Here is a 13,148-nt window from a genome sequence, read left to right on the forward strand (position 1 = left end):
TTGTGTTTCAAAATGGCTACTGCTTCATGATCAGCACCTCGCGGACAGGGAGAAAGCCGCGGACCCATGAACTCAACATAGACGGACCTGACAAAACTCGTTCGCATCGAGAGTGATTCTCGCTTACTTTGGAGGAGGGAGACATCTAGCGCCAAGTGATGTGTATTGTTTAGAATAATAAAAAATGATTTCGTTGTTTGTAATCAAAATGTATTAACACTTAATCATACATTGTTGATGCTCATTTTCGGAAACTACTGACACAATTAGCCAAATGGAATATTTCAACAAGCATTATTAGGTCAGAGTTCTTGTGAAGACCGATGAGCTGAAGCTGATAAACTGACCAACTAACCCGGCCTGGAAACAACTCCTTTACACAGTCCGTATGTAAAATAGTGGCTGTGAGAAGTGCCAATGTAGGCCTACACATAAGTTAAAGTATCGGTAGGCCATTGTATTTTAGGAATCAACTGTGTCCGTGAGAGACCAAAACAATTATTTAATGGAATAGATTAAATGAATCAGAATGTTTATAGTAAAAACATTTTAGCTCTACGTGAAAGGGTTTGACAGACCAACATGCATTAGCTTTTTAAACTAATGAAAAAAATCCTTCAACACAATGTCAATCATTATATGAGACAACACATTCTGCATAGTGGGGGGAAAAAATGCTTAACCCTTGTGTTATCTTCGGGTCATTCTGACCCATAAGTCATTGTGACCCACCGTCGTATTGCGACAAATTTACCTCATACAAAAACAAAGTGAAGCATTTTCTTTTAACTGTCGGGCTGTCTCAGACCCCCCACATTGGAATGGTTAAAAGAAAATTATTTTTATTTGTTTTTGTATTGGGTAAAATTGGGTAAACACAACGATGGTTCGTTATGAACCTTTGGGTCATGTGACTCGAAGGCAGCACGAGGGTTAAAGTAGTTCAGAAATGCTTCAGTGATTGCGCAAATATATTTGCATACTATAACCACAATGTAATTTGCTGCTAGAAGTGCCACAAGAAATGGTGCAATGAGCTGCACCATGTAGAGAGGCAGTAGATGGGCCTCAGGGATGGTATGCTGGAGGGGCAGGGACCGCGTCATCACCGCAGCCGTTCAGGAGGGCAACGTCATCATCAGACACAGAAGCAGCGCTGGTCACTGGGAATTGGGTGTGTCTGTTCTCAACCATCACCACCTGAGGTAGGGGGTACATGAGGGACATATCCATGTGGGGCAGTGACTTCCTTACACTCATTCTCTCTCTCTCTCCACTTCTCACAAAATCTGAGAGGGAGGACATCATTATTTGAAAGAAGGGGAGAGGATGTGCATGCGAAAGGGCACGGTAAGTGGAATACAATGTAGCCGCAACTTCAAGAGTGCTGCCGAGAAAGGGAATCTTTCAAGATGGGGAGTATTACAGGAGTATACTTCCTACTTGTGTGGGTTAGCCTACTTAATAGAAGAAAGAATACTTTCAGTATGGCACACTTAATGATCCAGTAACACATCTTTGCAAGTACCATCTATTGGTCATGACAATCAAGAAACACCTTTGAATCCAGAAGATCCAGGCTGCAGCAAGCTGGTTTGTGCTCTGCACGGCATAGTCACCTATTAAACCATTTGAAGATTTCTCCTTTTGGATGACTGCACTTAACCTGCAGCTGCATGTCACCAGATGGTCAGAGAATTGTCAGACAGCCCTCAAACTTACAATGCTGTGCATCCCACGGCGGTGAATGGCTTTTCCAGAGAAGACGGCGCCAGAGATCGAAACACAGACTTCCAGCACCGTGAGGACCAGCAGCAGGCCCCAGATCCCGTACATCAGACTCTGAGAAGACGCACACACACACGCATACAGAAGGGGAGAGAGGAGTGAGATACATGCTCTGCATTCATGCCTAAATAGTGTTTTACAGGCTCCGCCTATGTGTAGAGATATCCTGGTATCCTGTTGGTTAGCCTATACTCACAGTCAGTTTCCAGGCCATCCACATGCATCTCTCTCTCCATGTTTTATTGTTTTCTTCATCGTCATGTGAAATATCACAGATTCTGTCACTGGAGGCTGTAGCCAGCAGTAAACTGAGATATCCAATTCCAGCCAGACTAACAATGGCACTGATGATGTTCAGAGCCATAGTTGCTCTCATCTGAAATCAGAAATATGAATATTTAGTCAGACTATTGGTTTGCTCACTGCACATTATGTGTAGTACATCAATAAAAGCAGAAGAATAATATAGCCTAGTTGACGCAGGTCTGCAATTAGTAGAGTCTGTTGACACCATACAAAGTGAGACTTAATGACCACTAAAACTTGGGACTGTTTGAGATGGACAATCTGCAGTACATTGGAACACTCAAGTTCTACATATACATATAGCTCAAGTAATTAATTAGAAATGACTTTACCACAGAGTGATTAACGATTTACACTCATCATTTGAACACAAAGAATCAACAGCACTTTTCCTGGATTAACCCATAAACCTGTTACTCTTAGCCCCAAACACACACAAACTGTTCATACAAAACAGTGACTTACCATACCCAGACTTTTCCCTTTACGAGCAGCCACAGATAAAGATCCAGATATGACAAACTGATGAGTAAAAGAAAGACAATTATAAGGAAGCATCCATAGGTTGAAGATAAGCAATGATGATTTCTAGATAGGATTTATGTTCATTTGGAATCCTATACGCTTCATTTGCCTCTTTTTATGTATTGTCCCCTCTAGCTATTTTAAATTACATATCTATGGCTCCTAAACCAATGGGTTTTGGACAAAAGGTCCTAGTATCCAAATGTTTAATGTAACTAAGCAACTATTGCAATATGCCAAGGGGTGTGGGATGGACTTTGCCCTATCACCATCAGGCCTACCTGTGCATACCTGATTATTAAAATTCAGATCATTTGTCTGCTACCTGGTGTAAATGTAACGTTTTCTGTCCTAAAATGTCAAAATAGCCCCTTTTCAGTTGATAAAAAACGTACTGCAACTCCCAGGAAAAGAGGTGCCTGGATATGCAGGGTTGGAGAGATGATCGCGGTCAAGCTCACCAACACGAACAACATTCCAATGAAAATCTGTAAAATCTGAAAAACAGAAGTCCACAACACCATTGTAATTTTGTGGAAGAGTGCAACTGAAATGCCTTGAACTTTTCCACACAAGGAAGGTAGCATCAATGCCTCACCCCAAGGGATTGCGGCTCGCCGCGCAGGAATATCCTTGTCATTTCAGAAACCTTACTTGGCTCAGCAGGTGCTGAATAAGGGACTTCGCGTTTAACTTGTGGTGCCGGGACAGTGATTTGGCCGCTTTCATTTTGCGGAAAGAACTGTGAGACTACCACGACTCCATTTGCGTTGGTGATGGTGGTGGACATGTCAATTGAGCAATTATTTGAACTCTAAGTTGGAGAAATTGTGTACAAAACAAAAAAGAGGGGTTATTTAAGCGTTTCTTTTAAAACACATTTAGTTTATACAACTTGCAAATGCATCTCAGGTTTCTCGACGTTGTTGCATAAACTTATCTGAAAAAGTATAGTCAGCATTGTAGGCCTAGGGATAAATGGACCTAGTAGCCAACAACACGATATGTAATTGCCTATAAGGCTAGCACATATTATAACAACATATGATTAACAACAAAGAGCGAAAGTATGTAAAAATCGACCGTACCTTTTGGTAAGCAGTCCCTCTTTCCAAGGTGTCGTAGTGTATAAAACACGGAAATAGCCTGTTCGTTTGTTTACCCTACTGACATAATTCCTTGGAGCTTTTACGGGAACGAATTTCCAAACGAACTTCCCCTTTGGCACGTCACACAATACACCAAAGAATAATGCTATACAACATTGTTTCGAGTTTTTTTTTATTAAATCTATGATGTTTAAGGCAATTCGGTTTGACAAATGTCCACAATAGCAACACTAATGCAGTATAGTCAATAATGGTTCAAGCAGGACGACTCAGTATTAGTATTTACTTGATACTTTATTAATACATGATTGTAATACATGATTTGGCATAATGGTTCTGATTGCATCGGCTCCCTGCCGCACCCAACAGGATGACTGACGTCTGTGTCGCACTAGCAATGCATATGCCGGGATACCCTGCTATATACCCCGCCAGGGGCGATTCTAGGATCAGACATTTAGGGGTGCTCAGCCCCCAATGAGAATGTGGCATGAATACTGTGCCTTGCAAAAGTGCTAAACCCCTTGCTAATAACAGGCATGCAAACAGGTCAGGGGTAAAAAAAAAAAGGTGAGAAGGATACGGTGAACCCTGACCCGGGGCAGGCCCGTAAAGATTACCCCCGCAGCCCCCGCACCGCGGGGGGGGCTCGCAGGGATGGGGGGCCTCGCGTGGCAGGCCCCCTGTTTTTTATCCAATTTGAATTACATGGGATGTCTTATTGTGTTGTCTGTGTTTCCAGAGTTGATATAAAAATAAAGGAAAGTATATTTAATTGTGCTTTCTTTGTTAGCTAGGTAAGTGACATGACGAAGTAGGTCAGATGGTCACACAGACCGGCGAGCCCGCTGCAAATAGGTAGCTAACTGTAGCGTAGCATAGGACAAATGAAACGCACATTTAAAAGCGGTGCCCAAAAGCGGCATTCAAAACAGAAAATTTCGGAATTAAATGCCAAACTTCCCAAAATTACAAATTTATTTTTCGACCAGCTGGAGAAGGATGCACTCATCTACCAGAAGAGACAGGTATTGTACTGTTTGCTATAGCTAACATTACTGTACCACGTAGCTAACGTTAGCCTATACTTTGACATCTGTACTGCTCTGTGTCTGTGTTTTGCTTCCTAGCTTTAACAGAGTCTCCTTTCCAAGAGCCAGGAAAATTAGCCTTGCTCCTTTATTGACTTCCTATCAAGCTGACAACATTGAAATGGAGTGAAACTACAAAAAAAGTAGAAAAAGTGCTTAATTATAAAATATATTACATAACTAACATTATTAGCAAACATGATAAAGTATGCGACTGTACTGCGATTTCGTTTGACTATTTAAACATACAAAAAACATAATCAAAGTTACAATTAGTCATTGTATTTCAGTTATATACATATTATGATCGTGTAAAACGTACAGTCATTGCTTTCTACAGATTCACACGACAAAAAATTGCTCCATTTAGCGAACACGCTAATAATAAAACACAACTCCATACTATCAAGTGTGCCTGATGTAGCCACTGCCATCAAATTATTTCTGACAATACCCGTGACTGTCGCAAGCGCTGAAAGGTCATTTTCCAAGCTGAAACTGATCAAAACATATCTTAGAAGCTCCATGTCACAAGAGAGGCTGTCAGGTCTGGCCATCCTTAGCATAGAAAATGAATGTGCGTGCAGTTTAGATGTAAAGAGTGTGGTAAAATAATTTGCACACATATTTGCTAAAAGACGCGCACATGTGTAGGCTATTCACCTTTTTTTCTTATTGAGTAAATTTCCCTCACAAGACAAGCTTGAGTTTTGATATCTTGCACTTATTACACGGCTCTTCAGAATGTTCCAAAAAGTTCAGTTGATCACGTCGGGGTCCTGTTCGCCCCGTCGGTATTTGTATTACATTATCCGTTACATATGTGGGGGGGGGGGGGGGGGGGGGGGGGGGGGGGGTTTCAAAAAGGTGAGTCTCACCTAAAGGTGAGGAGTTTGCATGCCTGTAATAAATCCCTAATTTCACTGGATAACAATAATACATTTATGTATTATTATGCAAAATATTGGATGAGTGAAAAAACTAAGGATATCCCTTTCTTCAATGAATTGATGGTGCTTTGTTGAATTCATATATTTGTAAATCTGTCTTTGAAAGAGTCAGTGCCTCCCCAGCCACGAACCTCACCGCACGTCACTGATCTCCCCGGCATGTTCTGCATTGTTGCTTACATTATCAAATTGGTACGTTGTCGGTTTGACTCCAGAGACCTCGAAACTAAGACTCTCTCCCTCAGATTTGACCTGGTCACCTAATTTAAATGTTCTCCGCTGGCGCCACCCATAGAGCCCTGCCAGTACAAACACGCAGACACACACAGCCAGCAGGAAGGAAACTGCAATTAACTCGCTATGATAACTCTTAGCCATTTGGGGTTCATTAAAACTTTGAATTATGCTGCTTCTGTGTGTTTGTGTGTCTGGGGCCTTGCTGGGGGTAGTTGAGTCTGTCTGTGTGTACGGTAAATGTGGTGTTGGCACAGGAGTGATGGGGTTCAACACTTCTTCCAAGTTGATGTTTTCATCAACCTCATCAATGTCCATCATGGTGTTCGCATGTTCCTGATTCATTGAGTTCTCTTGTTCTGATGATGTCTTACTTTGAATGTTGTCACTTGAAGTGGTCTGTGTTTGCACAGGCTGTGGGGCAATGCTACGTGGAGAGGCACTCAGACTCACAATGTAGTTCGCTATGGTCTCCTGGAAGCCCCACTCCACAGACACACAGTGGTAGGTTCCCTCAGTGTCATAGGTGGCAAAGAAGACAAGACTCCCTTCCCTGGACTGGAAGAAGAGATCCTCTGGCAGAGTGTCCCATTTGGGGGATTTCCAGATTAGGGTTGCCAGGTTGGTGGGTTTGGAACAGTCCAGGCGTACTCTTGCATTGATTGAGAGATACTTTTTCTCTAGTGGTGTTGGGGACAGAAAATAAGATAACGTAACAAATTCACTGTAACACATAACAAATCCTAGCAATGAAAGGATTATGCATTCAATATCTAGACATAGCTAACATTCTTGTTGATTACTGTGTAATAAGATTGCAAAATGGGAATTCACCAGGATCCGGCATTGTTCTGTCGTAGCTTCCACATTCTTTGCTCACGTTACCATGCTCTACGTCCTGACCACTGCAAACAAACAAAGAATATACAGTCCATGCTTTTTTTATTTAAACAATTGTATTTAGCAGTGTGCTGAAACTTATGTTTCTCTATGCAGTAAATTGAGGTTAAATGATGCTTTTGAATCCACAAAATCATTGGAGAACAAATCAATCTCTTATACAAGGTGGCAGTGGCTTGTGAAATATGTATGATGAATCCAAACTGGGCACTCACAAATGAAGACTAGTGGACACCCTGGCACAGACTCCACTGGCATGGTCCCAGCCACAGAAGGGATCCCGTGCCAGAACACACTGGGCACAACTCGTATATAATGGACACTGGGTTACGGACACCTTTGTTACCCTTTCCGATGTGCCCACAAAAACGACACCCTGTAGTGAAAAGAAACGACTGACTCCATGAGACTCAGTATGCAAAATACTGAGACCTTTTATCAACATGACTTAATTAAGAATGGATGAGATAAGAATCCAAACTAATTAGGGCACCTTGGCGGTAGAAAGCAGGATATTAGCCATTGGCTGTGGTTGTCTGAATACTTGAATCTCCTCTATGATATGGTGACCCCCATCCAGGAGAACGATTTTGTGGAGCCATCCAGATTCTGCTCAAGAAAAGATTTAAGTACAGAAAAATAGTATTTTATTGAATTATGTTATGGTACATAATGATGACCTGCTGAAGCAGCTTCTCGCAAATATGCAGTACAAGTGAGGATAAAAATAAATCAGTTCACCGGATATTGGTTAAGCCCTGTGCCAACCTAAAGTCTGTGAAGTGAGAGCTTCCTCTAACAAGCTTTTTCAGTATTGAACTGAGAAAAACAAATTGCCTGGTAAACTGGTTTGTAGTGCAGCACAGAGTCATACCACTGAGTAGGAAGAGGACTGTATAGTCTTTGCCATTAGCCGCCTGTGTCCTCAGGACAGCGACCCTGCTGTAGTGCTGGTCAGGGGAGACGAGGACTGGAGCGCCACCTACAGGTGTCACAGCATCACTGGCCAGGAAACTTAACCTGGCCATTGTCAGAATAGAGTCGGACGCATTCCTCAAACCACACTGTAAACACAAAAAGCAGACTCTGATTGGCTCTGGTGACCTAAATATATAATTATAGAGGTGTTACAAAGGACTTTGTCACTGCGAAGCTTTGACAGCGTAATGTAAGAGATACATTCTCACCCTGCCCAGGTTATAATGTTTTCCAGAAGGATTCCATTGATGGGATTCCTTGTTGAATTCTTTATAAATCCCATTGAACACAGCCTTAATTTTCTTAATCCCAAAGACACACACAGCAGACTTGTTGGGTGACCTTAGAGAGAGTGGGTTAACAAACAACAAGAAAAGTTAGTGATGTTGTTTTCGTTCAATTCCTCACAAGCCTATGAAGCGTTTACATATCCCTTGTGTTGTCTTAGGGGTCAAACATTATCCGTCACTATGTTTATCAGCAGAGAAAACCCCCTACATGGTTTTTTTTTTACTTGAAAATTAATGACTTTTCCTAAAGTGACCCCAACATTAGAAAAAGTGAAACATTGTCTTTGTTCACATTTCCATGAAAGCTGCACACCACTAGGGTACAAAGATTGTCTTAGGGTCATTTTTGACCCGGCAGTTATAAAACCATTATACACACCACAAAAACAACTAAGAGACACACATAGACACACATACACATACAATAAGATATTTTGATTATTTGTGATACTGATTGAACTTGACAAAACTAAAACTTCCATGTGCAGGTGCAGAATCTCCCCTCCACAATCCCATACATGACTCAAGTTCACAACAAACTAAACCAAATCTCAGACAAAATAAAAATGTCTTCAAAGCATTGTTTACTAATGGGGAATGCAGTCAGAGGCTATAAAGGTCCTGCAAATGACAGTACCCCCAATATTCTTTGCTGAAGCCATGACTGCACATGTCAGTGCCCAACAGGGTTAGGGTCTCAGCTCTCAGATCTGCAGGTCGTAGATCTAATATTTTCAGATGTCCAGAAGGAACAAGATAACAATGATTTAGAAGAGGAGGTATCTGAAGAAGAAAATGGGGAATAATACAACCCAGAGCATGATGCAATAATACACCTTTACTTTAGTAAAGAAAACAGTTATGACAGGTCTGCTGTAACAAAAACGAATAGTTGTCCACTGATTAAATGCAGTCTTTCTGCAATGTGAAGAGGTGAAACCCACATATTCAAAAAGTTTGTGATGAATGACAGGTTGTTTCTTAATGCAAAATAGATTAGGGGTTTAAAATTGTATTAAGCTGCTTTATTTTAGTTTTTTTTTAAGGTGGGTCATTTTTGCCCCTTAGGACAAGGGGAGTATACAGAAAGAAAGACAACACAAGGTATATTTCAAGTGTTTCAAGTGAGATCTTTCCAATGATGATTTTACCACTGGGATGTGAAGAGGCCATAGAACAGCATTTCTTGGGTGGAAGCACCCTCTGCTGGCTGGAGACGGGCTATGTCCTGGATTAGGCCGAAGGGCAGATCTTTGGGAGGTTGACAAAGCAGTTGGGCTTTTGCAAAGGAAGTCCAGCTTTTTTGGAGGGTTCTTATCCCACCAATGTCACCCTTGAATGCAACAAATCATGTTCATCACAAGATGAAGATGCAGGATACAGACAACATTTGCAAATGCCTTTGGATTTTCATCACAGTTCAACATTCTGAGAATAGAAATCCACTAGCAATGTTGGAATGTTATTAGAGAATTGAAAGTCAGTTATATTCTTTACTCTCATGAAAAACTTTATCCTCTACTAAAATGAGGGCAAACTCCTCTGGGTAGTGGATAGGAAATATTGAAATAATTCAGTAATTGGGGAACTCCAATTTCTCACCTTGCAAACCTGGGCCACACGTGAGACTCTGAGCTCATCGGGGAAGCTGTACTCCTTTCCCACTTCGCTGAAGAAAAAGTAAACCTTTCTGTCTGCGGGATCTGTCGAGGCGCCGACAAACGTTGGTTCTGAAATTGAGGAACCGATACAGGAATTTTAGAAACTGGGGTAAATGTTGGAGTGTTATTACATAAATTGATGAAGGAAGAATTGTTTTGTTTTTGTTATGACGTCTCACTGTCCATGAGAAAAAATATGAAACGGTGTGTTGAAATTTCTGTGTGGATAATTGTTCAACTGAATGTGCCAAGATAACATTTGGTTAAAGGCCTACTAATACTGTATCTGCAGGACTATACTCTCTGGCCAATGAGGTTAACACTTTCAGACAATCAACAAATTGACATTTGGTGTATTTTTCAAAGGTACCAAGCCAGGCGCTGAGTTCCAAACTGAAGAACACTCACCATCCAACAACTTTATTGGGGTATCCTTATCCAGGTTAACATCTGGACGACCGTCTATACTGAGATGGCGGGAAATGACAGCCTTTTTACCCCAGAAATCCGAGGTGGTCCCAGTGAAAAGCTCACCGTCTGCCCATAAAACCGTTTTGTTGTGAAAAATGAGATACTGTATATCAATGCCAGAGGTGAAACTGTTGCTGTAAATAACACAATGGGATGTGGGAAAAAACGTTTAAACCTGTGCACTTTGTACTTATACTTATATTATTTGTTAGTTGCCTCACCAATTGTAATGGCTGTGCTTCTTTGGAACGGGTTGAAAGGGCAGCGTCCTCTGGCCTCACCATTAGAATTGTGTGGGACTTTGACCATAGTGAGACTGTCTTTAACCTGACAAAGAGACAAAAGTAAAAGATGGACAGAGTAAAAAAAAAAAATGGATCGAGTGAAATATAGAGGGAGTGAGAAAAATAGAGAGGAAGGAAGAGATGAATCGATGCAGGGAAACTGAATATAACAGAATATAAACATGGAGGGACCTAAGGGGATCTGAGATGACCCAAACAAGTGTTTAGCATTGGGGGGGGGGGGGGGGGGTGTAGTCTTACAATGTATGTGTCATGAGGATTGTAGGCATAGCTTCCACAGGCATACAAGTGGGTGGTGTTGATATGCTGCAACACCCGAACCAGGTTCTGACAGTCTAGCTGAAATGTACACAAAGTACAAGAAGATACCTAGCACTTTACTTGTCACAGATTTGAAACCATGTTTTGAAAACAGCAGTGTATTTTAATGTGTTGCTCTTCACTTTTGGTAGTTTACTTAAAAAAATGGAAAGTACCTCACTCCTGGCTTTCTGGTAACACATTTGAAGATCTCTAGGGGTTGGCTTCCATTCCATCTGCGAGGAAAAAGTGCACATGCCTTAAATATATAATACCGAATAGAGTGAATTACCTGGTTCAGTCGTAGTATTGTGTTTGGTGTGTTCATGTGTCTGCAGCTACTGTCCACCTTGGTTTTCATGGTAAAGACACCAGGCTGACTGACATCCAGTGACAGGACGGCATCTCTCGCTCCCACAAAGAGAGTGGACTCATCTTTGCTAAGCAACAAAGTTACGGCGTTACTGATGTCCTCTATTTGGAAGTCCTGGAGGGGTCGGTTTGGACTTCCTGCACAGGAAAAAGTGTCCATTAACTCAAAGAAACGTTGAAATCATGGCTGTTGTTCTCTAATCTGCAGTAAACAGAGATGCAAAGCTATGATTAGAACAAATATGAGAACAGTATGTCAAAAGCACGGCGGCACATTCTAAAGTGTGTTGTCTATAAAGATTTGACCAAGTATCAACTCTTGATGCCTGAACGCTGTTGGGTTATAAAAAACCCAGGGACTCTTATAGAGTATAGACTTTGTGGTCTAATCTTGCAGCAGCATGGCGTGCCTTCATGTACAATACATGGGTAAAATAAACTCCTTCTGACTTAAGTCAAGTGTGCCTCATCTAACCACAATTCTCTCAGGTGCCTTAATGTGTCTTATGCTATGCACTGCCTCTGCGGTCTATGACATTTACAGGAAGAAGTATGCTGTGAAACTAGTCACAACAGTGTTGAGAAAAGAATTTCAAAATTTTGGTTCACATTACATAACAGATTTAGAGTGTAAAAACGATATTATCATGTTTAGATTTTGTTAAAAGGATCATTTCAATTCATGATGAATGAATGTGCCATGAACATAGTATTTTTTCCCCACCTACCTCATAGAGCATTGGGTTGTTGTTGTACAGTCTAATTTATTATATGTATTCAAATTCTAAGTTGACATTAGGTTAAAATGGTCACGATTTATTTTCAGATGTACTTTTTTCTTTCTCAAGATGCTGCAACTCCAGGTTTGAGCAACAAGATGTCAACACTTCTGGTCTTTCTCCCAAATGAGGAATTAAAAATGCACAGCCCAAAATGCACAGCCAATATCCAATATTTAAGAAAAAGTACAGCTGTTCTCTTAAAAAAGCTTTCACAATTCTAAAGTTGATCTTTTTTATGTTATGAATGACAAGTAGGGTCAATCCTATAGAGCGAAATGAAGCAAGTTTGTGAGTAATATGATTATCACAAGCCATCAGCCAAGACAATATAATTATTTTTCTCACCCCAAAACTTGGGGTTGGATATTACAGGTATACCTACTCACCAAGAGGAAAGGAGATCCGTGGGGTTGCCAGACCTGAAGACAGAGCCAGGAGATGCCCCAGTGCAGTGCAGAGAACACAGATCTGGCAACCACATGCCATGGCAAGGATGGAGAGATTCTTCATGAGCAGGAGTTTTTCTATACGATACCTGGATGAAGACTGTGCTATGTTCAATCGTTTGCTCACACTTATAAAAAGATCTTTGAGACAGCTTGTGGCTTTTCAAAGACAGTTCAACGGGAGACAGACATACTAGAAAGATTGAAACTTCCCCCTCAACTGTGGTTGTTCGGTTATCTCTGAACATAAAAGGAAGTGAGGGGGAAGGGTAGAAGTGAGTCAGATCAGCAACTCCTAACTCTTATTGCAAGTAGTCCATTGCCTTTACGATTGCACAGTTAGGTAAGGAGTTGGCAGTCAAACTTGTTTTACAGGTTATCACATTTGGACACGAAGAGCAAAGTAACAGATCCAAATAAGTTGTAAATTATAAATGTATACATCAATTATTTGTGGTGATGATGTCATAGACATGATGAATGCTGCACATATATAACTGTTACTGACATAACTGTTCAGGCCTCACTCATTATACCTTATATTTTGGTTTCCTTCAGTGTCAGACATGAAGGAATGTTTTGATATGAGTAAACACCCTCATACAAGGTTAGTTAAATAGAATATTTTTGTCAGCTAATC

At 41.0% G+C, this 13,148-nt stretch overlaps 2 protein-coding genes across 2 annotated transcripts; both read right to left on the reverse strand.

Moving 5' to 3' along the window:
- Positions 1-482: 482 nt before the first annotated feature.
- Positions 483-3,833, reverse strand: si:dkey-7j14.6 (uncharacterized protein LOC556585 homolog). Its single transcript, XM_067237928.1, has 7 exons — positions 3,708-3,833; positions 3,218-3,433; positions 3,015-3,116; positions 2,560-2,616; positions 1,985-2,164; positions 1,723-1,842; positions 483-1,200 (listed from the first exon to the last, which is right to left on the reverse strand). Exons 2-7 carry the CDS (start codon positions 3,407-3,409, stop codon positions 1,069-1,071), a joined length of 783 nt encoding a protein of 260 aa, XP_067094029.1. The 5' UTR covers positions 3,410-3,433; positions 3,708-3,833; the 3' UTR covers positions 483-1,068.
- A 1,849-nt stretch (positions 3,834-5,682) lies between these two features.
- Positions 5,683-12,594, reverse strand: LOC136944611 (semaphorin-4A-like). Its single transcript, XM_067238439.1, has 14 exons — positions 12,449-12,594; positions 11,258-11,418; positions 11,085-11,144; positions 10,849-10,947; positions 10,525-10,630; positions 10,241-10,369; positions 9,774-9,901; positions 9,323-9,504; positions 8,091-8,223; positions 7,778-7,967; positions 7,397-7,512; positions 7,119-7,279; positions 6,838-6,908; positions 5,683-6,683 (listed from the first exon to the last, which is right to left on the reverse strand). Exons 1-14 carry the CDS (start codon positions 12,570-12,572, stop codon positions 5,902-5,904), a joined length of 2,442 nt encoding a protein of 813 aa, XP_067094540.1. The 5' UTR covers positions 12,573-12,594; the 3' UTR covers positions 5,683-5,901.
- Between the last annotated feature and the right edge of the window lie 554 nt (positions 12,595-13,148).

Source organism: Osmerus mordax, chromosome 6, assembly GCF_038355195.1.
Source record: "Osmerus mordax isolate fOsmMor3 chromosome 6, fOsmMor3.pri, whole genome shotgun sequence".
NCBI classification, from domain to species: Eukaryota; Metazoa; Chordata; class Actinopteri; order Osmeriformes; family Osmeridae; genus Osmerus; species Osmerus mordax.